The sequence below is a fragment of the Macaca nemestrina genome, chromosome 3 (genome assembly GCF_043159975.1).
Source record: "Macaca nemestrina isolate mMacNem1 chromosome 3, mMacNem.hap1, whole genome shotgun sequence".
NCBI lineage: Eukaryota > Metazoa > Chordata > Mammalia > Primates > Cercopithecidae > Macaca > Macaca nemestrina.
In genome coordinates this window covers 81152011-81179283 of record NC_092127.1, presented here as the reverse complement: position 1 = coordinate 81179283, position 27273 = coordinate 81152011, and the positions used below count along the sequence as shown (strand labels likewise).

General features: G+C 40.2%; 1 protein-coding gene and 1 long non-coding RNA gene across 4 annotated transcripts in view; one reads left to right on the top strand and one right to left on the bottom strand.

The window, feature by feature from the left end:
* Positions 1-27273, bottom strand: part of LOC105486292 (uncharacterized) — a 65989-nt gene that overhangs the window by 14647 nt on the left and 24069 nt on the right. The window lies entirely within an intron of this gene.
* On the top strand, positions 6053-26713 carry CYP2U1 (cytochrome P450 family 2 subfamily U member 1). 3 transcript variants are annotated; one of them, XR_011621116.1, is made up of 6 exons: positions 6053-6835; positions 19459-20094; positions 21859-22020; positions 23791-23958; positions 24692-25069; positions 25627-26713. XR_011621116.1 is itself a non-coding variant. In XM_011749113.2 (6 exons), the coding sequence occupies exons 1-5, from the start codon at positions 6346-6348 to the stop codon at positions 24868-24870; spliced, it is 1635 nt and encodes a 544-aa protein (XP_011747415.2). In that variant the 5' UTR covers positions 6053-6345; the 3' UTR covers positions 24871-24892; positions 25627-26713. The 3 variants fall into 3 exon arrangements, 2 of the variants coding, with proteins under 2 accessions (XP_011747415.2, XP_070949322.1); XM_011749113.2 differs by having other exon boundaries at positions 24692-24892; XM_071093221.1 differs by having other exon boundaries at positions 24692-26713.

The following is a 27273-nucleotide window of genomic DNA, read 5'->3' as shown; positions in this document are numbered from 1 at the left end:
AGCCAAAATAGATAAATGGGATCTAATTAAACTAAAAAGCTTCTGGACAGCAAAAGGAACTATCATCAGAGTGAACAGGCAACCTACAGAATAGGAGAAAATTTTTGCAATCTACCCATCTGACAAAGGGCTAATATCCAGAATCTACAAAAAACTCAAACAAATTTACAAGGAAAAAACAGCCCCATCAAAAAGTGGGCAGAGGATATGGACAGACACTTCTCAAAAGAAGACATTTATGCAGCCAACAGACACATGAAAAAATGTTCATCATCACTAGTCATCAGAGAAATGCAAATCAAAACCACAATGAGATACCATCTCACGCCAGTTAGAATGGCAATCATTAAAAAGTCAGGAAACAACAGGTGATGGAGAGGATGTGGAGAAATAGGAATGCTTTTACACTGTTGGTGGGAGTATAAATTAGTTCAACCATTGTGGAAGACAGTGTGGCGATTCCTCAAGGATCTAGAACTAGAAATACCATTTGACCCAGCCATCCCATTACTGGGTATATACCCAAAGGCTTATAAATCATGCTACTATAAAGACACACCACACCGTATGTTTATTTGTGGTACTATTCACCATAGCAAAGACTTGGAACCAACCCAAATGTCCATCAATGATAGACTGGATTAAGAAAATGTGGCACATATACACCATGGAATACTATGCAGCCATGAAAAAGGATGAGTTCATGTCCTTTGCAGGGACATGGATGAAGCTGGAAATCATCATTCTAAGCAAACTGTCACAAGGACAGAAAACCAAACACTGCATGTTCTCACTCATAGGTGGGAGGTGAACAATGAGAACACATGGACACAGGGCAGGCAACATCACACACTGGGGCCTGTTGGGGTTGGGGGCTGGGGGAGGGATAGCATTAGGAGAAATACCTAATGTAAATGATGAGTTAGAGTACAGCAAACCAACATGGCACATGTATACCCATGTAACAAGCCTTCACGTTGTGCACATGTACCCTAGAACTTAAAGAATGTAAAAAAAAATTTGTGGGAGAACAACATGGAAAATGTTAATGATACTTTTTCCTCATATACTTATAAATATGTGAATATTATAAATAGGAATATTTATAAAGTTTAGAAATACATAAGACTAGAAGAATATACACATAAATGTTATAAATGATTACCTCTGAGTGGTAAGAATAAAAAGGTGATCGTTGCTCCTTTATAGTTTCCTGCATTTTCAAATTTTCTATGAAAACTGTATTACCCTTTTAAAAAGCAGAATAAAATATTGGCTTTGAACTATCTGGTTTGCAATGAGTATGTTCTTGCCTAAAAGAAGAAGTAGGTAACCTTTCAATGTCCTTTCTTTGTAAAACTTCATTCTTAGTGAGTTTTAGAAATAAGACTTCATTATTAGGCAAAGGGCCAAGCACAGTTACCTAAACCAGGAGCTAACAACCTTGTGTTAGTTTTTCTTTTGTGGTTTTTTTTTTTTTTCCTTCTTTTTCAAGACAGAGTCTTGCTTTCTTGCCCAGGGTGGAATGCAGTGGCGTGATCTCAGTTCACTGAAACCTCCACCTCCTGGGTTCAAGCAATTCTCCTGCCTCAGCCTCCCAAGAAGCTGGGATTACAGGCATGTGCCACCATGCCCAGCTAATTTTTTTGTTTTTTTAGTAGAGATAGAGTTTCACCATGTTTGCCAGGCTGGTCTCAAACTCCTGACCTCCAGTGATCTGCCTGCCTCAGCCTCCCAAAGTACTGGGATTACAGGCATGGGCCGCCGCGCCCAGCCTCCTTGTGTTAGTTTTATTGAAGTAACTGGCTTATACTTTGCCATGTAAATATAATTTATTCTTTCAGATTTTATTGACTAAGCATGCTGTTAATCAGAGGCCAAAGTCAAAGTCCTGAGAATCCACTTAAGAAGAAGAATGTTAGACACCAGAGGAATCTAAGAGTCCTTGTGTTACAACTCTCTCTTTTGACCAGATGAAGAAAACAAATCAGAAATGTTAACAACATACCCTGGCCAACCCAGTTAGATTTGGACAGAGGTCCCCATGTGGTTTCCACGATGATTTCTGCATAGTAAACGGAAGTAAATGAGGAAGAAGTAAGGAACAGAGAATTCAGCAACGCTTTGGCCTACACAAAAATAAAACATCAGGAATTGGTAACAATTGTGGCCAGGCTAACTAAAGTGACTAACTATTCCTATGGGTACCCACTTCACAATACATGCATCTCATAAATTAAACCTGCTAAGTCTTCTTACTTTACCATGTCTTTTTCACCAAGATATTGGCTTTTTTTGTTTGTTTGTTTTACTGAGGTATAATTTACCTATAGTGAAATGTACAGTTAAGTTTTGACAAGTGCATACATCCAAGTAACCAACACTTCAATCAGAATATAGAACATTTCTACCACCCTAGAAAAAATTTTCAATGTCCTTTCCAGCCAATCCACCCTGTTCTAATGTCTATCACCATAGGTTCATTTTGTTTGTTCCAGAACTTCATATAAATGCAGGTATTTAGTATGTACTCTTGTGCCTCGCTTTTTCACTTGGCATGTTTTTTGATATTTATCCACGCTGTAGAGTGTGTCATAGCTGATTCATTTTTATTGTGGTATAGTGATCTATCAAATAAATATACCATAGTTTTCCCTTCCCCTGCCTCCCTCTTTTGTTGAAGGACATCTGGATTGTGTTCATTTTGGTGTTAAATAAAAAATAAGTCCTAATCCTGGCACCACCTTGACCAAATAAAGGGATGTTTTGGGAATTGGATTTTGTGACTTTTGAGATTCTGCCTTACACTGATATTTATTTTTTTTTCAGGGGCCTTTCTCCCGTCATCTCTTCTCCAAGTAAATCATACATAATATATGCAAGTGGAGAGGAATGAAGTGGGTGATATTGAAGATAGGCACGTTTATTTATTCATTATACAAGACATAAAGGCTAAATATAGGAAACAATATCCTGGCAAGTCTCACATTCTAAGCTCGGAAAAGACTAGTAAATCTGCAAGGTGCAAAAAAGAGGCAGCAATAGTGACAACCTATTAAGTTTAAACTATTATCAAGAACCCAGTGATAACTATTATAATTACAGCTTTTGTTTATTGAGTACTAATTGCTAGACATTGTGCTAGTTATTTTATTTAATCCCTATGCTTGATATAGGTATATTTATTATCTCAATTTCAGTTCAGGAACATGGAGGCTCAGAGAGTGCATAAACACATATATAGAAGACACTCAAAGGAGTATATACGAAGCGAATCATAAGAACTTAAAGGGAACGAAGGTGTTAATTTTTAAATGACCTGTGGAGTTGCGCAACTAAATAGTGCTAATAACATTTCTACTTTCTCTCTTCATTAGCATTTTGCAAACCCTTCTTAAGCGATGCACTCTCTCTGTTCATACTCATTGACTCTGGATGGGTGTGGTGTGTGGCATTTACCTCCTGAGAATTACAAACCAACTGAACAATTGTAGTTTTACAAATAGAGTAATTTAATACCACTCTTTATAACAAAATAAGTACTCAGCTATTTTAGATATACTGTAACCAACAATTCTGGCCAAAATCCATGTAGAACAAGAAGGATATAGGTAGGAAAGTGGGTGGCTTAAAATTATCTTTAGGGTCTCAATAAAAATGATTTTTCCCATAATCCTCTCACTATCTTTCTTACCACTTCTGCCCACCCAAAAGATCTCTTAGTATTCTTTTCCTTTACTGCTTCTGCTATTACTTTTTTACCTATATAAAATAAGAGACATGAAGCAGAAAGTATTCCTTTATGTGGCAAAATCGCCCTGAATGTAATTTGGGGGAATTCATCCTTAAGGAGCACTGAATGAGCTGTGTGGTTTCATGTTTAAAATAGTGTATCCAGCTGGGCATGGTGGCTCTCGTCTGTAATCCCAGCACTTTGGGAAGCTGAGGTGGGCAGATTACCTGAGGTCAGAAGTCCGAGATGAGCCTGGCCAACATGATAAAACCCTTCTCTACTAAAAATACAAATTTGTCAGGCGTGGTGGTGCAGGCCTGTAATTCCAGCTACTCAGGAGGCTGAGACAGGAGAATCGCTTGAACCAGGGAGGCAGAGGTTGCAGTGAGCCAAGATCACACCACTACATTCCAGCCTGGGTGAGAATTCTATCTCAAAAAATAATAATAATAAAATAAAACAGTGTATCCATAATATGATGAACAGTATCACTTCCTGTATTAGTTTGCTAGGGCAGCCATAACAAAGTACTACAGACTGGACGTTTTAAACAACAGAAATTTATATTTATATCCTCACCATTCTGGAGACTAGAGGTCAAAACCCAAGGTATCAGCAGGGCTGATTTCTTCTGAGACCTCTCTCCTGACTTGCAGATGGCTGCCTTCTGACTGTGTCCTCACATCCTCTTTCCTCTCTCTGTCCTTATCTCCTCTTTAGACACCAGTCATAGTGGTAAGAGCCCATCCACAGGACTCCATTTGAGCTTAATTACCTCTTTAAAGGCCCTTTCTCCAAATACAGTCTTATTCTGAGGCACTGGGGGTTAGGACTTCCACATATGAACGGTGAGGAGAGGCCAAATTCAGCCCAGATTTCCTATCTGCCCCACAGATCTGTTAACATAGTGAAAATGAGAGATTTAGGAAAACACTATACATGCAGTTACATCCTGTACAATATAAAAGGGTGGCTGTTGGAGTTGTTAAATTAGTCACAGCTTCAACTATTTTAAAATCATTTGTGAATTTAAATTGCTTGTACGGGATGATGTATATAGCGGCTCTAGAGACCAAAGCCCTAGAATCAGATGACATCCAGAATGTCATGTTGAAGATCATATCTGCAAACAAGTAGTTTAAATTTTTAAAAACTTCTCAACAATTTAAAAATTCAAAAAAACTGAGAAAAGTAATCTCACAAGTAGTGGTTAATTATAGAAGATGAGAGGTGTGGAGGTTTTTTTTTGTTTGGGGTGCATAAGCTTAAAATAACATGAAAAGCTTGTCAAAAAGAATATGAGAACAGAGTGGACTTGAAATTTAACATCCTACTGGCATCACTTGTTCATAGAAAAATAAAATGAATCATGTATTTATTTAGAGGATTCACTATGCTTTATTTGGTCACATTTTTATAGGTACAGCATGGTGTTCAAACTTTTCATGTATGGAGAAAAATGAAAAGGCTAGAAAAATGGCCCAGTACAGACAGTTCTATGCTCAACCCAACTTGAACAGAAACTACAGGATTTGGCCTAAACAAGACAGAAAGGGAAGCCCTTATCATGAAAGCCATTATCTGGGAAGATTAAATAAAGTAAGACTTTGTTTTTAAAGTATTATACAATTCATATCCAATATTTCAACCTTAGCCTTTCAAGTGTTGTCTAACACCAATAATATTGCCACCCTTCCCTCAACCGGTTTTCTTTTTATATTTCTGGCTACTTAAATCCCCCAAGCAAATTCTGGTTTCGCTATTTCTGGATTTAAGTACATTTTCTGCTGCACCCAGGCCACACGCAGGAATGGACACAGCTTTCGCTCTCCGCATAGAAGTTTTCTAGCCCAGGGCAAGTTCTCAGAACGTGACTCCTGCCTCGCTGCCCGCCCCTCGCTTCCCCCACTCCCGCCATCATCCCTTCCGCAGCGTCGGCTGCCGAGCCGACACCCACAGATTCTGCATTCCATGGCTTCCCAGCATCCTGCTGCCTCTGCGTGGAGAAAAGGGTGCTGCGAATCCCGGTTTGGATAAAGAACTACACCGAAGCCTGCGGGAATATGGCGTTGACCCCATTCTCCCAGCTCAGGGTATAGGTGCTAAGGCCGAGCTATCTCACTGGCCTGCTCACCAGTTTCCCGCACTCAGCACAGATCCTAGCACGGTTTATGCACTTCGTAACTACGCGTTTGCGTTTGTCAACTGACAAACGAGTGATAATCACAAACGAATGACACAAGCGAATCCAAGAGCCAATCAGAGCGCAAGGTTGTGTTGCCAGCATCCCAGTTTCAGGGACAGTCACCACCAGACCCGGCCCAACAAAGGGGCGTAACGGGACTTCGGGGCAAACTTCAGGTTCCGCACCCGCTCGCCCGCCAACCCCCTCCGCCAGGCAGCCGGCGCGTCTCCAGGTTCCGCCCGGGCGTCACTGAATGGAGGCGGCGGGGAGAATGCGCGCGGCACAGCCAATCCGGGCGCGCTTCTACGGCCCCTGCCCGCCCCCGACCTTCCAGGGCACAGCAAGACACTGACGCCGCGGGGCAGGCAGCTGCGTGCGCGTCTCCTCCAGGCACCAAGGGGAACCTGAGGCCGCCAGCGCCCCGACCATGTCCTCTCCGGGGCCGCCGCAGCCCCCCGCCGAGGACCCGCCCTGGCCCGCGCGCCTCCTGCGTGCGCCTCTGGGGCTGCTGCGGATGGACCCGAGTGGGGACGCGCTGCTGTTGTGCGGCCTCGTAGCGGTGCTGGGCTGGAGCTGGCTGCGGCGTCGCCGGGCGCGGGGCATCCCGCCCGGGCCCACGCCCTGGCCCCTGGTGGGCAACTTCGGTCACGTGCTGCTGCCTCCCTTCCTCCGGCGGCGGAGCTGGCTGAGCAGCAGGACCAGGGCCGCAGGGATTGATCCCTCGGTCGTCGGCCCGCAGGTGCTCCTGGCTCACCTAGCCCGTGTGTACGGCAGCATCTTCAGCTTCTTTATCGGCCACTACCTGGTGGTGGTCCTCAGCGACTTCCACAGCGTGCGCGAGGCGCTGGTGCAGCAGGCCGAGGTCTTCAGCGACCGCCCGCGGGTGCCGCTCATCTCCATTGTAACCAAGGAGAAGGGTGAGCGGGAGCGGGGGCGTGGGGCGTGGGCTGTGGGCTGTGGGTATGCGGATGCAGCGGATGAGTCTCCAGGTGCGCGGGGTCTGCAGTTCCTGTGCCCCTTCCGGCCACGCGCCCCCAGCCTGCCTCACACCTGCATCCTGAACTAACAGGTGTTGCTGGCTGCGGCGCCTCTCCTTCCTGATGCCTTTAAGATCCCATCAAGTAGTGACGGACGCGTGACTTGTTCATACTCCAAGATCAGAAGTAGAAAAGTCATCCGGAGGTTGCGGGAGAATAATAGGGATAGCGGGAGGACAAGGTGGCAAGCCAGGTTCCATCTTTCCAAAAGTAGTCTTCCCTTCCACCAGCTGTGACCTCGGAGAGAAACTTTGGCCCCCATGTTAGAAAGAGGGAAGGATGTTCTTTTTACCTTGTGAGTTTCAAATGCAAGAATTTAAGATATTTTCCAATAAGATAAAAAGTCCAGAAAACACGGTAGAAGCCTATTACCAAATCTCAGGCGCTCGTTCATAGCCTCTGATTCCTGCGTATGGGAGTCTAAATTGGACATTTTTGCGGGTTGGAAAACGTGTTATCTGCTGCAATAAAATGTCCAATCTAACCTGTCTCTACCGTCCCCCTTTGTCTTATTGGCTGGCTTAGGTCTCTGACTTCTTTTCTGAGTCACTCCTATCCATCAGTCAGGTGTTAAATGCCTTTTCCTCGGGGAAGCCTTTTCTCACAGTCTCTCCAAGTAGGGTAGGCTCCCTTATTAGAACTAGGTCCCTTACCCAAGCACTTTTCCTTCACTGCACTTTTCAAAACTGAAGCTACATAACTTTATGACCTTGGGCCTGGATGTCAGTCTTCACCACTGTTCTGACATTTAGGAGGACAGAGTCATTACTGCCTGAAACATAGTAGGAGCTCAAGTATCTATTAAATAAATGAATGCTATTTCCTGTCCTTATGACATGGCAAAGAGAGATCTAGGCTTTTCAGAATCTGATAAAGCCAGAGTTTTGCATCAGGATTTTAAACGAAAAAGACAAATATTGTATGATCCACTTATATGAGGTGCCTCCTAGCATAGTGAAATTCATAGAGACAGAAAGTCTCAGTTTTGCAAGATGAAAAAGTTCTGTGGCTGGACAGTAGCAGTGGTTGCACAACAGTGTGAAAGTACCTTATGCCATTAAGGTGTGCACTTAAAAATGGTTAAGATGGTAAATTTTATATGTATTTCACCACAATTTTTAAAAAAGAAAAGAAAAGCAGGTAGGTTTTCTCCAGGCAGCCATGAGCTCAGAAGAGAATTCTAGGTAGAAGCAGTATTACGAAAGCATGCAGTGGATGAGGTGTGAACTGTGACATTTGTTTTTCAGTGGGGCATTTGAAGTATTATGATCTTTATCTCTACTCATTTAAAATCCTTAGCATAATGTCTTAGAGTTCATCCATGTTGTGGCATGTGTGAAAATTTTCTTTTGAAGACTGAATAATATTCCATCATATGTACAATCATCCCTCCTTATCTGTAGGGGATTCCTTCCAGGACCTCCTGCGAATAACAAAACCCTAGGATGCTCAAGTCCCTGATATAAAATGGTGTAGTATTTGCATATAGCCTATGCATAGGGATCTTGGATACTTTAAATCATCTCTAGATTATTTATAATACCTACTACAATATAAATGCTTTGTAGATAGTTATACTGTATTGTTTAAGGAATGACAAGAAAAAAAGTCTACACATTCAGTACAGATGCGGTTTTTTGATCTGCGGTTGGTGGAACCCACAGATGTGGAACCCATGAATGTGGAGGGTCGACTGTATATACCACATTTTGTTTACCCATTCATCCATTGATAGACACTTGTGCCTCCACCTTTGGGCTATTGTGAATAATGCTGCTATGAATAGAAGGGTACAAATATCTGAGTCCCTAGGAGTTGCTTGATCATGTGGTAATTCTAGGTTTAATTTTTTGAAGAATCATCATACCATTTTCCAGTGAGTGCACCAGTTTACATTCACACAGGGGTCCCAATTTCTCCACGTCCTCACCAACACTTTTTTCTTTTTTTTCACACTTGCTTTTAAGATTGGGCTTAAATGTTACCTCTTTGAGAATGTGTACCCTGAGATGCTTCCCTACCCTGCAGAACGAGATTAACTTCTATGATACTGTTGTTTCATTTTAAGACCTTCCCAGTCTCTTCTAATCAATCCATAAGTCTTATTGACTCCTACAGTAGATATGTGCTACATCCATCTACTTTTCTCCATCACTACTGCCAGCACCCTCATCCAAGCTACCATCATTTATTTATTTTTCTTTTTTTCTAAAGCTACCATCATTTCTAATCTGATACTTTAGAAGCCTCTTGACTAACCTGCTTGCTTCCACTCCAGATTTGCATCCACAGAGCAGCCAAAAGGATCTCTTACATAAACTATGAATCAAACCCTGTAGCTCTCTGGCTGAAACCAATTGCCTCCCCACTCCATACTTGACCTACTGTGGCCTGAAGGATCTGGCTGCTGCATTTCTCTTTTTCAGTTCTCCTTTCATTTGTACATTTCAACCTGGCCTTCCTACTCTAGACACACTAACCTGATTTCTGCCATGCCTGGGCCTGCCTCAAGGTACAATGTTTGTCTTCTTTGGGCCTGGAATAACTTCTTGCTTGACTGATTGCTTGTCATCCCTCAGGCCAATTGTTACCTTTCAGTGCTATATTGGTCAATGCCCAGTACCACCTCTTATTTTACTCATTCATATTTTTCTCATTAAACACTGGGAAGTATAGTATTTAGCCTATTACCACCCCCACCTCTCAATGGAATGTGAGTTTCTTTAGGGCAGAGATTTTGTTCCTTTTGTTAACCACTGTATCCCTACTTCTTGGCACAGAATAGAGAACCAAAAGATGAATGAATTTGTGCATACAAGCATCTATTGATGTACGTATCACATTTTATTATAATTTGTTTTGTGTGTCTGTCTCTTCCTCTGGATTTCTTAAGGTAGGAATTAGATTTTCTTCTTTGAGATATTAACAGTATAGTTTCCAATTCTTAAAAAAACAGTTTATCAGAGTGCTTCTTGGTGGCTGTTTGGTTGAGAATCTATAATAAGGTCATTTCTAAGCATTAGTTGGACACTGCTTACTATTAAATCTCTATTTAGAAAAGAGTGGGGAGCCTGGGGGCAATTTGGTGCTTCAGTAGTATCTCAACTCAAGTATTCCCCCAAGAGACAGGGTTTTCTTAGGCAATGCTGCTCTGGTATGTGTTGGGTGAATATGCTGTCAAAGAATTAATGAGAGAAATTTCAGTGGCTGGAGAAGGTGTTGACAAGATAATACAAGGCAAGAACCATGTGGCATAAAGAAAATGCTTGTGGACTTAACTTGGAATAAAGAACAGATCATCTGAATAAGAAAATGTAGCTAGCAGAGGATTTTTTAAATAGGACTTTTTCAAGAGTGAAGAATAAAAAGGGAGGGTGTGAATTTATTTCAAGATGATCATCAGAGGATGAAGGAGCAGATGAGTTGTGAGTGGACTTCCCAGATCAAGAAAGGGACAGCATTATCAGCCTGAAGAAGAAAGGTCACTGTGACTACAGTCAAGATGCTCAGCTCAGCAAGACTTGAGGATAGCTCAAACCATCTTTGGCTACTGTACCCAGTAGCAAAGAAGTAAATGTGATATTGTCCAGAAACAAGATGTGTAGGCCATAAGAGAAAAGAAATTATGTTAGGAATTAGAGGCCGATAACATTATTCAATATTTATTATTTTTTGAAAGAACTTTGCTGCTGAAGTTGATGAGAATAGCAGAGAAGAGTATGTTTCATAAACAGTGATGTGCGAAGAGAGGCTAGAAATAGTTGACTTAATACATTTGCTGAAAGTTCCAGATGTAGGAAGTTTATTTGTTATGTTTAAATTTTTCAAAATTTCATGATTAGACAAGTTGGTCGTCGTCTTAAGCCCATAAAAACTACAGTAAACTAGGTAGGCCATAAAGATGCTGTGTCCATCATTCTGATTGATTCTTTTCCTAAGCACAAAAAGAAAACTACAAAATCAGAGCTAAGTCTACCAGAGGAGTGTTTCACTCTTAAGTGTGCTGCTAAGGTGTCCCCAAAAGTTTATGTATTAGAAACTTAATCCCTAATGCAATAGTGTGGAGAGATAGGAACTTAAAAGATGATTAGGTTATGAGAGCTCTGCCCTCATCAATGGATTAGTGCTGTTATCACCAGAGTGGGTTAGTTATTGTGGGAGTGGGTTTCTGATAAGAAGGATGAGTTTGGCCCCCTTTCTCTCTCTCTCTCTTTCATCCTCTCTTACACTTCTGCCTTCTGCCATGGGGTGATGCAGCATGAAGGCGCTTGCCAGATGCCAGTGCTATCCTCTTGGACTTCCCAGCCTTCAGAACTGTAAGAAATAAATCTCTGTTCTTTATAAATTACCCAGCCTGTGGTATTCTGTTATAGCAACACAAAACAGGGTAAGACATGTGATCTGTTCCTTCTAAAAGGTTTGTATACATACATTTTTATTTTAAAATATTCAAAGTAAAGCTCAAAGAACAGTATAAACTTGATTATCTGCAGCTCAGATCTGCTTCAGATTCATAAATAACACATAGCTTTATTTGGTATGTTCTTCTAAAACTTGCATATGTTGGATACTTAAAGTATCTTTCTCTAGCTTTTGTTATTTAAAAGTGTTATGTTTTAACCATATTATGCAGTATTCCACTAAATAGAATGAATAAAATGGCATCAAATTCTCTATTTCACTGTTGATAAAAATTAGGTAAATTTTACATTTTTTTGCTCTTACCAACTATGCGACCACAAATGTTTGTAGGACACTAGTCATGAAAGTAGAAAAAGAAACACTGATTTGACTTGTAAAACCTGATATGGCTCAGATAATATCACTGGAGACTTGGAGCAAGAGTCAAAGCAAGTTGCAAAGCCATAAAAATAGAAGGTAAAACGAAATTTTGAAGAATTTTAAAAGTATGGGATAGATCAGTCTGATACATACCTCAAAGGACAACAAGATGCAAAATGAAATTAGGAAATGAAGATAAACAGAAAATGAAAGTTCATCTGGGGAATTTGAAAATGAATGAGGGAAACAAGTTAACTGAGTATGCAATAAAATAGGTATTTGAACTGATTTTGAAATAGTTATGCACTCACATTGAGATGGCCTGAATTCTCCCACTAATAGGAATACTTCTATGATCCCATGGAAGAAAAGGGTAAGTGTAATCAGTGTATGACACCCTCTCTGTTCAGTAGATAAAGACGTATATGTGGTCAATGTAGAATTGCTTCATGTTTAATGTATTTTGAGTATTTTTATTATAGTAGTATATGTTACTGGAAAACAAAACGAGGAAAACGAAAAAACGGACTGAAAATCATCTGTGATCAGCATTATTTTGAGATAGTATTGACATTTTCATGTATCACCTTCCAGTCTTTTTTCTACATGTACATGTATTTTTAGAAATATATTTGCCTCCTTAAAATGGAATAATTTTCATAATTTTAAAAATTGCTTTTTATCACTTAAAGTATTATGAACATATTTTCATATTATTAAATATCCTCCTTTAAAGTTCTTAGGAGCTGTATAATATCCATTTGTGAGAATGTATCAATGTCAATTTAGTCCATCCTTTATTTGGTTTGAGTGGATTTTTATGTTTCCACTGCCTAGCACCTGTTCCTTGGACAAGAATACCCGCTTCTTCTGAGGAATTCTTTATTTCTGACCTCAATCCCTTTTGTTGATTGAACAGGAGATGCCATATCTTTACATGAACTTACCTTCTTGGCGACAGTGATAAGTTGAGGGACACACTGACCAAAAGTGGACTGATCAGAATTTCTAACCTTTTTGTAACTAGTTAATCTGTAGGCCAGGCACAGAACTCAATAATTCACAACTACACATCAAACCCTACATAATTTTGGGATAAGAATAGCGTGACATAGTTAGAAACCTCAAGCCACAAAATAAATTTAAGGTATCTCAAGTTGGTATCACCGCAGGACACCCTACTGAAGCATTTGAATCCTTCCCCAGAATTTCTCAGGTTGAATCTAGAAAATAGAGGGCTTTTTCTTTTGGTGGTGAAACTGGGAAAATAGGCATCTCAGGATAGCTCATGTTTCATTGAAAAGCTGGTTTGCAGTTGGAAAGAATGAAGTCAGACAGAGAGGAGGGAAAAATAGATACAGGGAGAAAGAGTTCTGTGACATTTAGTACTCCCTGAGGTGGCAATACCCTTTCCTTCCTGTTGTTTCATTCCATAGCCTAACTGGCCTGTTCGATGAACTAGCTTTAGGGTATATTTTTGTTATTCTGAAGCAAAAGAGTCCTGATTTTTGCTTCCGAGCCATTTCGGTAGACAAAATGTTTCTAAAATACAAATATGGAGTTTAAAAATCGTTAGTAGATGGTAAGATCAAGGACCTAACAAAGGAAAAGTAATGTTTTTTGATAGAGAGGACAAAGCAGAGATATTATATGTGATATATTAAATAAGGAGAGGGCCAGGCGCGGTGGCTCACGCCTGTTATCCCAGCACTTTAGGAGGCCAAGGCGGGTGGATCACCTGAGGTCAGGAGTTCAAGACCAGCCTGGCCAACATGGTAAAGCCCCATCTCTACTAAAAATACAAAAATTAGCCGGGCTTGGTGGCATGCGCCTATAGTCCCAGCTACTCAGGAGGCTGAGGCAGGAGAATCACTTGAACCGAGAAGGCGGAGGTTGTAGTGAGCTGAGATCGCGCCACTGCACTCCAACCTGGGTGAGAGAGTGCAGCTCCATCTCAAAAAAATAAATAAATAAAAATAAAGAGAGAGGGTAGGTGGGATTGGTATCAAATCCTAAAGCTGGTGTGGAAGACCATATCTATCCAAGAAAAGAGGAGGCCCACCAACACTTGGCCGCTGAATACTCTGCAGCAGAAGACTTGCTCATGGTTAAAGACAGGAGGAATGATTAAACTTTGGTAGCCTAGGAAATAGTTTATGGGCCTTTATTACACAAAAGGAGAGTTCTGGTTTCAGGAGTGGTTAAGACATTTCCACTCCTCCTTTGTCGCAACAATCACATACCATACCAGAGGGATGCTCAACAGAAGCACATACTCTATCTACATTGAAATGAAATGACACATCTACATTTTTGCACCATAACACCTGAAGACACAGTGGCTATAGGATTGGCAAATGACTTAATAGAGTGGAGGATGACTACACCTAAGCATCTACAGAGGGGAATGCCAGTGGAGTATGAGAGGATAGAATGAGAACTACTCCCCTAGTTTACCATGCAGAATCTCAAAAAGGGTTAGAAATTGGAGGTACCAGTGATCATAGGAAACAGAAATGAGCCAGTAGACTGAGAAGAAGGATAGTGTGAAATGCACATAAAATAAGATCAGGTCCTTATCACTGACCCCACCCCTGCAGAAAATAGTAAGTAGATGCTCTGGAGGGCCTTGGCTGGAGAATGGGGGTGGGGAAAAGATACAGCCTGGCAAAATGAAAAGTTGTTTCTAGACAAAGACAGAACTCTTGAAATGCTTCAACTGGGTGAAAGTTTGACAAAGAACACTCAACAACCCTAGCCACCAACAAAAGAAAACAAAGACGTTTGTCTGTCTTGGCCTGGACCTTGGCATAGAAAATGTTTTCCCACCCCCACTCTAAGCAGCAACTATATGCTTGATGCTGCCTTTCCTTTCCTTTTCTTTTCTTCTCTTTTCTTTCTTTTCTTTTCTTTTTCTTTTTTTTTTTTTTGACAGAGTCTCACTGTGTCACCCAGGCTGGAGTTCATTGGCATGATACCGGCTTACTGCAGCCTTGACCTCCCAGGCTCAAGTGATCCTCTCACCTCAGCCTCCCGAGTAGCTGGAACTACAGGCTTGAGCCACCACACCCAGCTAATTAAATTTTTTTTTATTTTGTAAAGACAGGGTCTCACTGTATTACCAAGGTGGTCTGGAACTCCTAGGTTCAAGCGATCCTCCTACCTTGGCCTCCCAACCTGCTAGGATTACAGGCATGAGGCACCATGCCTGGCAGATTTTGCTGTTTTAATGCAAAAACAGCCACAGAACATATGTAAACAAATTCATGTCACTCATGAACTGGCTGTGTTCCAGTTAAACTTTATTTATAGATCATGAAATTTGAATTTCTTTTTTGCCCCTTGATTTTACACTAAAGGAAAGATTTAAATTTTGTATGATTCTCACATATCACAAAATAATCTTTTGATTTTTTTTCAACCATTTATTAATGTAAAAACTAGTCTTGGCTCTCTGGCTGTACAAGGGCGGCAGGCTGGATTTGGCCTTTGGGCTGTAGTTTGCCAACCGCTCAACTAGACTTTAAGTAAGCATGTTAAAAATGTAAGAGTGAACATTCACCCTGTTTGTCTCAACAGGAAGATGAGAAGGAAGGGGGAAAAGAATGAGCAAAGCAGATAAACAAATCTCAAAATAGTATGTTAGAAATTAGTAATTAGAATAAATGTAAGAGGACTAAACTTACTGGCTAAAGGACAGCTTGCCAGAATGGATATTTTTTATATCCAATTATATGTTGTTTTAAGAGACATAATCTATCTTCCCCAAGAAAGAGACATTCCCCCAACATAAGGGTACAGAAAAGTTCAAAATGAAAAGGTGTTACAATACTAAGAAAATACTTTAAAAAGAAAAGCCGGTTCTTTTTTGACAAAAGGTACTCTAAATGATACTTTATTGTTAAGAAAAAGAGGGCATTCATGATAAACGGATCCATTTTAAAAAAATTTTAAAAACAGGAAGATAGAATTCTAAGCTTGAATGTACCTAACAATGTCATCTAATATATATCTATATTTAACAGCATATATATAAATATAAATCTGTATAGCTACATTGATATTTATCTACCTTTAGCAAAAACTTACAGAACTGTAAAGAGAAACTGATAAATCCACCATTATAGCAAAATAGCTTAATATAAGTATTTGGTTGAGAGATCAAATATTTAAAAATTTGTTAAGGATACAGAAAATTTGGCTTTGACCGTTATCAAGCTTTCTCTATTGGACATAGAGAGAGGACATATTCCTCAAAATTACTTGGACATTCTTCTCAACTTTATTTAGAAATTTCATTGGCCACATACTAGGGTAAAAAAGCAAGCAAATGTCAAATATCAGCATAAGATAAACCAGGTAAGGTAGCAAAGAACACTTAAAATAGAAATATTTTTGTTTTTGTTTTTGTTTTTGTTTTTACTTAAAACCAAATAATGAAAATACATGGAAACAAGACTGGTGGACTGCAGCTAGAGTAGTACCCAGACAGAGGCAAATGTAGAGCTTTAAATTATTTATTAAGATAGAGGTCTGACGATTAATGAGTCAGATTGCCAACATTATAAATAAACCTAAAGGAAAAGAGAAACATGTTCCAATTTTAGACAAATTCTTTCAGAGACAAAGACTACACCCTGGCTTGCTTTAGGAGGCCAGTATATTCAAGACACATACAGCATGAGAAAGGAAACTTATAAGCCATTGTCATTCGTGAATATACTATTTTTAAAAAACTTACATTAGGAAACAAAATCCAGCAATTTTTTAAAGAAACTTAAAAACAAGCAAGTTTAGATTCATTCTTAGATTACAAGTTCAATCATCATAAAGAAGGCAGTTTTCAAATTAATGTAGAAATTACGTGTATCTGCATGAGAATGGAGACGTAGAAGCTACAAAGTGGGCATCCAAGCCAGGTTCTGCCAGCAGAAATTCTCCCTCTCCTGGGGTCTTGGTGGCCACATCCAGAGACAAACAGGCTCAGGGTGGGGATGGGGTCTGAGGGTGAACCCAAGCCCTCCCAGGAGACAACTTAGCTGCCAGACTACTGTTAGGCTCCTCCACCCACTGCCTGCACCTCAGCAAACACCTCCTATGCTCCGTGGATCCCCCAGACCTCTGTCTTTAAAAAAAAAAAAAAAGAAAGAGAAAAAAAGAAATTAATTGCAGTTCCAACCAAATCCCTAAATAAGTTTGAGAAATTGATTTTGAAGTTTTTGAAACAGTTTTTAAAAAGAACGAGGTTTTGTAGGGAAGAGGGGACTTCCCTATTCGATATAAAAATTAAAGTCTATTTATATCTTATTATAAGGTAACAGTAGTTAAGACAATGTGCTTTGAGCACAGTAATAAATACATAGACCAATATAACCAACTAGAAAGCCTGTCAACTGGCCCACCCCTATAAAGGAAATGTTTGTCAAGGACAGCATTACAGATTGGTGGTTTGGTGAGGTGGAGTGAGGACCCTTTGACAAATCATACTTGAACAATAGGTTGTCTACATACGGAAAAAATGTTTGGATTCCTACCTCACAATAGGTAGGAATACCTAACATAAATATCAATTCCAGGTGGATTATAGAAACTTAAATGTGAAAATTTAAAATTTTTACAAGAAAATAGAGAATATGTTTATGAACCCATGGTAGGAGGAGATTTCTAAAATAAGATATGCAGCACAAATCAAAGGATTGATAAATACAACTATATTTAAAACTTCTGCTTAACAAATACCACTTAGAAAGTAAAAAAATCACATGATAAAAGATCTGCTATGCATTTCAAATATATAAGAAAAAATTGCACAGTAGATAAATGCAAATTACAGAATAGGAAATCTGGCCAATAACTATATAAAAAGCTGCTCTGACCCACTGGTAACAATCAGAGAAATGCAAATAAAAATCACATGAGATACGTTCCAGGCTTCTGTTGACAAAACTAAAAACATTGACAAGTATCAAGTGAGGGCAACTATTCTGAACAAATGAGAACATTTAAACACTTCTATGAATACACTTTCAGAGTACTCTCCACTTCAGAGAGTAATCCGCAATATCTAGTCATACTGAATATGTACATATCTTATGACTCATCAGTCAGTCCAGTCTTAGCAATGTCTTTAAAATTCTGAGGAAGTCCAATGGTAGAATAAATAATCACACGTAATCTTTAGAAATTCGCCTCCCATGCATCCTTTCTCAGAAGCTACTAGAGGATGTGCTTCAGCAAAATGAGGGAGTAAAACAAAGAGGAAGAAATATAATTCAGGAAATGGGTTCTGATACAGAAGAGTCTAAGAAAATTCCCAAATAATGACTAATAGAAGTCATAGCACCTGAACCAAAGGCCTACAGAGCAACCACTGCAGATTTGAGCAGACATTTGGAAGATTCCAACAAGGAAAGTGGAACTGATAAATTGTCTGATACGTTTGACTGCATGGATGTTTACATTGAAAGACATTTTGTAGGGATATGAGAAAATTTAACCACAGAGCAGGGTCTTTATTTCATTTGCAGCTGTATCTACTGCACCCCCATGCCTGGCACATAGTAAGAATTCAGAAGTAATGTGGGAAGGAAGAAGAGCTAGCCAAAATGATAGAGTATACCATGGAAAATAGGATGAAATAGGTGACAGAAAACAAGGAATATTTGAGAACAATCTGATATATCTGGGAGCAATTTTGTGGGGTTTGATGGTGGGATGTATAAGTGAAAATCAAATAGGATGTAGTTGTGGATGACCTTAACATGTTCATATGTTTTAAAATCAGGGCTGCTGCCAATAACACATTTTAGATTACCTGCCAGTTATCAGATTCCAAATTTTGATGTCCAATAGTTCTAATCTAGTTGGGCTGTTCATTTAGTCAGCTAATACTTAACAACCTCTCCTATGTACCAAGCACTATGCCAGAAGCTGGATTTTAATGGTGAGCACTATGAGATATGGTCTCTGCCCTCATTTTAATCTGTTGCTATAGTTATCCTTCAGTTCAGAATGTTTAGAATATAGGTGTTTAGAATATGGGGATATATAGCCTGAAATATTTATTGTCTTTTTTTCTTTGTTTAGAGGCAGGGTCTTTCTCTGTCACCCAGGCTGGAGTGCAGTGGCATGATCATAGTGGACTGCAGCCTCCAACCCCTGGGCTCATGTGATTCTCTGACCTTAGCCTCTTCAGTACCTGGGGCTTACAGATGCATGCCACCATACCTGGCGAATTTTTTTTTTTTAGAGATGGGGTCTTGTTCTGTTGCCCAAGCTGGTCTTGAACTCCTGGATTCAAGCAGTCCTCCCACCTCAGCTTCCCAAATCTCTGGGATTATAGGCAAGAGCCACTGTACCTGTCCACCTGAGAAATTTTCTAAGCCTGGATTCACTCTTATGAAATGTAATACTTTGAAATGCACACTAACTTTGGAAAAGGAAACTCATTGCTTTTCATTTCACCAGGAGTTACTATCTATAATAATAAGCTTTAGAGCAAATTCTCCTAATTTAATTAGATATGATTTTTGTTATTAGAAACACATACTATCTTGATAACTAAATTTTGCCAATCATTTTTCTTGACTAGTGGTCTTTATCTATATATGAGGAGTTTTCCATAAGTGACTTGAAAAATACAGAATGCACTCCATGGTAGGTCTGTTTAGTGTTATCAGGAATGCTGTTTCTCATCTTCCTTTCTTGGTGTCCCTTTGCAGGGGTTGTGTTTGCACATTATGGTCCCATCTGGAGACAACAAAGGAAGTTCTCTCATTCAACTCTTCGTCATTTTGGGTTGGGAAAACTTAGCTTGGAGCCCAAGATTATTGAGGAGTTCAAATATGTGAAAGCAGAAATGCAAAAGCATGGAGAAGACCCCTTCTGCCCTTTCTCCATCATCAGCAATGCCGTCTCTAACATCATTTGCTCCTTGTGCTTTGGCCAGCGCTTTGATTACACCAATAGTGAGTTCAAGAAAATGCTTGGTTTTATGTCACGAGGGCTAGAAATCTGTCTGAACAGTCAAGTACTCATGGTCAACATATGCCCTTGGCTTTATTACCTTCCCTTTGGACCATTTAAGGAATTAAGACAAATTGAAAAGGATATAACCAGTTTCCTTAAAAAAATCATCAAAGACCATCAAGAGTCTCTGGATAGAGAGAACCCTCAGGACTTCATAGACATGTACCTTCTCCACATGGAAGAGGAGAGGAAAAATAATAGTAACAGCAGTTTTGATGAAGAATACTTATTTTATATCATTGGGGATCTGTTCATTGCTGGGACTGATACCACAACTAACTCTTTGCTTTGGTGCCTGCTGTATATGTCACTGAACCCCGATGTACAAGGTAATTAATAGGTGTTTCCTTTGTTCATGGCAAAACCAGGTAATTTAAATCAGGATTAGCAACCTCAGTGATCTGGTGGCTCCTAACACTGAGCAGTGTCTTCAGGCTGGCAAACAAATACTTGCAACTCACAGGGAGTTGGTAAGATGTTAACAGTGAAACCCAAGTTTCTAGATAGTAGGACTGAGGTCATAACTTGCTTACCCCTGCTTAAATCTCTATGGGTTTGATTCTGTGTGAAATATATGATCGTGAAAGACCTTTAGAGAAGAACATTCTAGAGCTGAAGGGAATCATAATGCTGATCTGAACATATCTTGTTTTTTTGAAATTGGAGAACAAAGGCTCAGAGAAGTTGTGTGACTTTCACAAGGTCACACAGCTAGTTCTACCACCTCAGTCCCAATAGATACTGAAAGTCCATGGCAGTTCAGAGTAGAAGAATACAGGGAGGATGGTGTATTATTAGTTTCTGTTGCTGTTATAACAAATTACCACAAACTGAGTGGCTTAAAACAACACAAGTTTCTTAAGAGTTCTATACATTGTAAGTCTGATATATGTCTCATTGGGCTGAAAATCAGGACGTTGACAGGGCTGCATTCCTTTCTGGAGGGTCTAAAGAGGAATCAATTTCCTTGCTGTTTTTGGCTTCCACAGCTCATGGCTTCCTCCTTCTGTCATTGAAGGCAGCAGTGTTGCATCTCTCTGACCATTCGTTCATAGTCACATCTTTCTCTGACTCTGAACTCAACTGGGAAAGGTTATCTGACTTAAAAACCCATGTTCTTAGATTGGGCACACCCAAGTGACCCAAGATAATCTTCCCATCTCTATGTCTTTAATTACATCAGTTTAGTCCCTTTTGCCATGTAAGGTATTATGTTTACAGACTCCAGGGCATTGGGCTGTGTACATGTATGGGCCCTTATTCTGCCTACTATAGATGTGATTATACCTACCTGTATTAGTTAATTATTGCTGGGTAGCAAACTACCCCAAAATTTACTAGCTTTACAAAAACCACCACCATGTATTATCTCCCAGTTTCTGAGGGTCAAGAATCCAGGAATGACTTCCAGTTTAGGGTTTCTCATGAAGTTAGAGTTAAGATGTTGGCTGGGTCTGCAGACTTGACTGAGACTAAAGAATCCAGGTCCAGGGTGGCTATCCATATGACTGTTGGCCAAGTTCCTTACCACTCTGACCCTTCCATAAAGCTGCTTCACTTCCCCAAAACTGAGCAACCTGAGAGAGAGAGAGAGTGGCAAAGATGAGGAGCCACAGTGTCTTTTATAATCTGATCTCAGAAGTGACGTGTCCTCACTTCACCCTTAGTCTCTTGGTCACATAGACCAACTTGGTACAGAGTAGGAGGGGACTGCACAAGGATATAAACCACAAGAACAGGGAATATTGGGGGCCACCTTAGGCTATCACATGTTGTCTCAGTCTACTTAGAGAGTCAATCCCATGTTCATATGAGAGTATGACTTAGGATGCTCCTGAATCCAGAGTGCTTTCTCTTTGGCCCCTCTGTATGTTACTATCCTACTTCTAAGTCACAGGGTAGCACAGGTACCCTGGGGCTAGCTGTCTCTACTTGAAATGTCTGACAAATGCTTCACCTTTACTGAGGCAGAGTCAGGCCTGAACTGCTAACTGACCAGTTAGGTATTAGTGGTGATGGAAAGTATGCAGAGGAGGGCAGGTTCAACTCTCTCCCACACTTATCTTCTGGTTTATTCTTCCCTTTTTACATAGAGAAGGTTCATGAAGAAATTGAAAGGGTCATTGGTGCCAACCGAGCTCCTTCCCTCACGGACAAGGCCCAGATGCCCTACACAGAAGCCACCATCATGGAAGTGCAGAGGCTAACTGTGGTGGTTCCGCTTGCCATTCCTCATATGACCTCAGGGAACACAGGCAAGTCCAGGGTCTTCCTCTTTGAATGCCCGTGAGGGAAGCAGGGCCCTCTAATCCAGGGTAGTTGAGGTGAGGGGTGTGGTGACTGTTGTCTAGCTTGATCCTTCTAAAGATTTAGTATTGTGTCCTAGATAATAAAATGTCTAGGGAATGTTCAGCCCTCTGCTGTGCATCACTGGTTGTACTAGAATTCTACCACTGCTTAGTTTTACTAGTAGCTCTATAGCCTTCAGAACATGCACACTTATACTGGCAAAACAAATAATGTCGAAATTTAAATTGGCTATGTTGGCTCCAGAATTGACAAAGGCAACTCTCCCTCCTTTTCATGGAGGTCAGAAGAGCTAATCTAAATGTGGATTAAGGATTTTGCCTGAAAATTACCTTACTTCAACTTTTAAAATTCTGCAGCTGAAGCATAAATATTAAATAATTAGAAGGCTGGGCATGGTGGCCAACACCTGTAATCCCAGAATTTTGGGAGGCCGAGGTAGGCGGATCACTTGAGGTCATGAGTTCGAGACCAGCCTGGACAAGATGATGAAACCCCATCCCTACCAAAAATACAGAAATTAGCCAGGCATGGTGGTGCACAACTGTAGTCCCAGCTACTCAGGAGGCTGAGGCAGGAGAATCGCTTGGACCTGGGAGGTTGCAGTGAGCTGAGATTGTGCCATTACACTCTAGCCCGGGTGACAGAGCAAAAAAAAAAAAAAAAAAGGTCAGGCGCAGTGGCTCACACCTGTAATTCCAGCACTTTGGGAGGGCCAGGAGGGTGGATCACTTGAGGCCAGGAGTTGAAAACAAGCCTAGCCAACATGGCAAAAACCCATTTCTACTAAAAATACAAAAATTAACGGGGCGTGGTGGCACACTCCTGTAGTCCCAGCTACTCAGGAGCTGAGGCAGGAGAAGAATCACTTGAACCCGGAGGCAGAGGTTGCGGTGAGCCAAGGTCATGCCACTGCACTTCTGCACTTCAGCCTGGGCGACAGAGTGAGACAGCCTGTCTCAAAAAAAAAAAAGAATAGAAAAGCCCATCTTATTCTAAAGTCACCTGTTTCAGCCTCTCACCTACAGTGAAATACGTCTATTTGGTCATGTCCAGACTCTCTTTAAACATCCCTATTAACAAGGAATTTACCTCTGGAGTCAGCCCATAGTGTAATGGGCTTGATTTAGTTTTAAGACAGTTATAGCATGCCATTGCTTATAAATGACATTGGATCACTTAACAGGTTTTTTTTTTTTTTTTGGTACAAGTTAGATAGACCGTGTTTATAGTATCTTTTGGGCATTGTTTAAAGTGCATATTGACTTGTCAGCTAGTAAAAGCCAGGGTTGGCTTCCCTGTGTATCTCTTTATCTTAGTTTACCTCCTCACTACATTGTTGTACATAAATGACCCTGTAAACTAAGTTTTATACATATTGGGAATTTTAATTTTTAGGGAAAGTTTACTTGAAATGCCCTATTGTTTTTGTTTTAGTGTTTTATCTTCATTGTAATGTTTTTATGGTTTTATGTATTAATTCAGCATTCATTGCAACATTGCCTGCTCCCTGTCTCAGGTGGGCCCTGGGATGGTGCAGGGAGAGGGATGCCAGTTGACAAGATCATATCCCTGCCCTCAAGTACCTCACAGTTTGGTCTCAGCCAATTAAAGTGCTAGGTATATAACTACATTTTTTTTTTCCAGATAATGATGTTTAGGGAGAACTACTAGTAAAAGCATACTGAATAACACCCATATGTTGTCTTTTGTTTTAGTGCTCCAAGGGTATACCATTCCTAAAGGCACATTGATCTTACCCAACCTGTGGTCAGTACATAGAGACCCAGCCATTTGGGAGAAACCGGAGGATTTCTACCCTAATCGATTTCTGGATGACCAAGGACAACTAATTAAAAAAGAAACCTTTATTCCTTTTGGGATAGGTCAGTTACACTTTTTTAAACTGTGTAATTTTTAAAAGAAGTAGAACTAAAATAATATTTTATTATTTCATGTTGTTTTAAAAATGTTTATTTCTTGGCAAGTTAATGTAAGAGAAGGGATCAATAATTTAGATAAGGCATCTCCTCTATGTTCACTTCAGATTTTAATAAAGCAGTTGGTTTTAAATCTCTAAATTTGATTAGAAATTTTACTTTCAGGGCTGATCGGGTAATTTTGGGGGGTCCCAGGGAGCTACTGAAGTTAAGAGCAATTTCTGATCTGGTCTGGTGGGTGAGAGGATGGGTTCTCTAATCTCAACAGTTCCTCTTTTAGGTTCCTAGATTAGGAACATAGGATTCTTTCTGTGGAAAAAGGGAGGCTCTAGGGATGCTTAATCTGAATTTTTTTGCCTTAATCTTCCAGGTAAAAGTGAAGGAAAGAGGCAAGTAGGCACAGAAGAGACAGGGTAGCTGCCACATTGGATCCGTCTCTAGTTCCTGTCTAGAATGAGGATAGGTCTTTATGAGTAGGAGTTAAAATGTGTATTTGATATGTAAAAATTCTGATCAGCATATGCTGTGGGAGGCTATGTAGTATAAATGGCAACTTGATTTAAAAACTCCATCTGCATTTAGAATACTCAATTTAGATATTTCCTATAAATTTGTACTTTTTGAAACAGGAGAAGGAATGGTGTTATAATCCTTCATTTTTTTCTGATCTCATTTTTAGGGAAGCGGGTGTGTATGGGAGAACAACTGGCAAAGATGGAATTATTCCTAATGTTTGTGAGCCTAATGCAGAGTTTCGCATTTGCTTTACCTAAGGATTCTAAGAAGCCCCTCCTGACTGGAAGATTTGGTCTAACTTTAGCCCCACATCCATTTAATATAACTATTTCAAGGAGATGAAGAGCATCTCCAAGAAGAGATGGTAAAAAGATATATAAATCTTTCTAAGCAGATTCTTTCTACTGCAAGGGACAGTGAATCCAGCAACTCAGTGGATCCAGGTTGGGCTCAGAGAGATCAGAAGGAGGGTAAAGCATACTGGGAGCTTTCATCTTGGAGGATTCCTCAGCAGGATGCTTCAGCCATTTTAGTAATGCAGGTCTGTGATTTGGGGAATAGAAACCAAAGTACCTAGGAAACAGGAGATCTGGATTTTACTTGCAGTGGCTTCCACCAATGGGCCGATCTTCTCATTTCTCAGTGCCTCAGACATCCCATATGTAAAATGAGAGTAATAAAACTTGGCTTCTCTCTACCTCTCAGCACTAATGATGGTCAAATGCCTTACATCTTTTCTGGTATCTCTAAAATGCTGTTAAGCTCTGGAGAAGATATTCAGGAGAAGATCTATCAGCTGGCTTTTAAAGACCTGTGACAACATGAAAGTGGTGTTCAGCCTGCAATGCTTTGTCAGAGATGGGTGTGGATTTAGGTTATAATGGGGGAGAACTTTTCTCAGCACAGATTCTATGCCAGCTTCTTTGGGCTTGTTCTGTTATTATCTTTTTGTTTATGATTTTAGTTTTTACTTTTTGTAGATGTGGGATGAAGTGGGCTCTGTCATGTATATTGAGGAAAAAAGAAATTATAATTTTAAAAAATCCCTTGTAGGATTATTGTATAAATTTATATGTCTACCTTCTATTTCAACTACAGGAGCAGTGAGCCTTGCTAAAGAAGTAGCTTCATGGCAGAATTCCTTTCTACTGAGTTATTTGCAAAGATGCAGCTCGGCCTTTTTACTTAAGGCCTGAATGGTGAGCTTGGGGATTTTGATGCTGGGACTCATCAGGAAAGGATTCTGCTTTCAAACTATACTGAACATTCCTGTCCTAGCCTCCCTGCCACCAGGCCCAATGTATCTGATCCTTGAATACACTCTCAAAGAATTCACTCTCTTTTTATTAAGAGAACTAAATTGTTTCTAAATGTAGAAGGTTCCTCTGGAAGAACAGTTTTCAGCAGGGGTGGTAACCCCTTCAGCAGGAGTTTGGAAATGTGTGGGTTTGTTTCTTGGTTATCATAATGATGGGGGTGCTACTGGCCTTCTGCTGCCATGGGACCAGGAAGCTAAATGTCAAGGTAGTCCTATACAGTGAAGGATTGTCCTGCTCAAGATGCCAGGATTTCCCCCAGTGAGAACATGCTCCAAAGAATGACCACCCCTTTCTTTTATTCTCCCACAGTGCTCCATGTACAGAAGCAAGCATAGTAGTAATATGAGCAACCATATTCCTGAACCTTTCCTCATGCTGGCTCTACACTTAATCCTTTACTTGTATATTTCTGTAATTCTTACAGAAATTCTATTAAGAGGGTGGCATACTGTAGTGGATGACGCTGAGGCTTAGAGAAGGTAAGGCACAAAGTTAAAAAGTAACATCACTGGGTTTCAAACCTACTGGTCTCTGTGACTAAAGAACACTTTCAGAATCACTTCTTGATTCTGCCACCACTTGATCCCATAACAGGCTACCCCTTGGCCTCATGCTGGAGTTGTGTGTGTCCGTCTCCATCCCAGGCTGAGCTCCTTGAGGTCAGGATGTCATGCTGTTTGCCTCCCTCACAGTGCCTTGGTCTTAGTGGATGCCCAGTCATCTTGTGAAGGACTTTTAAGAAGTGTACTTAAGAGAAAAATCCTACCTTATTTGAATAATTACAAGTCATATTTTTGTTGTTTAAAGGTGATAAATCAGTGTATGTTATTTGTTAATGTCCATTAAAGCCAGTTTTTAAAAAATCACCGGACTTTTGTGTTTATCATTTCAAACAACCATTTTAAACAAACTTAGAACGATGCCTTAGCTGTTTATATCTAACAGAATGTAAGCTCCCACCACCTGAAGACTGGGCCATATCCAGGGACCTCTCATTCACTTTCCTAAAGGAGAGAAGCAGCTACTGCTGTTCCTACTGATAGAGAAGAGGGCGAGAAAAGATCCAGAATGGTTGTTACTTCGGGAATTAAACGAAAGATGAAACCCTGAACTTAAACACTTCTGTCTGACTGGCCTCCTGTGACTGATCATCCTTCTTTGCTCTGTTTTCCAGATAAATGGAGATACCAGATCTCCCCAGCCTCTGACTTCATCTGCCGTTAGCCATACTCTGTGTAGTTAGATCTCAGTCTGGGAATGGCATTCCAGGGCAATTGTGAACATGAGGCTAGATTTTCCTTTGATTTAGCACATGCCTAGGCAAACTTTTGCAAGCTCAAAAAATGAAAATAATATCTGCTTAATCAAAACAATCAGAGGAAGAAGAAAAGAGATTTTAAAATAATTGACTGATTTTTGACTCTAC

Bases quoted from the DNA above. Each gene is read 5' to 3' on its own strand.
- CYP2U1 (XM_011749113.2), top strand. From the start codon at position 6,346: ATGTCCTCTCCGGGGCCGCCGCAGCCCCCCGCCGAGGACCCGCCCTGG. The intron at 6,836-19,458 runs GTGAGCGGGAGC...GTCCCTTTGCAG, and splicing joins CATTGTAACCAAGGAGAAGG to GGGTTGTGTTTGCACATTAT. The intron at 23,959-24,691 runs GTCAGTTACACT...TCTCATTTTTAG, and splicing joins CTTTATTCCTTTTGGGATAG to GGAAGCGGGTGTGTATGGGA.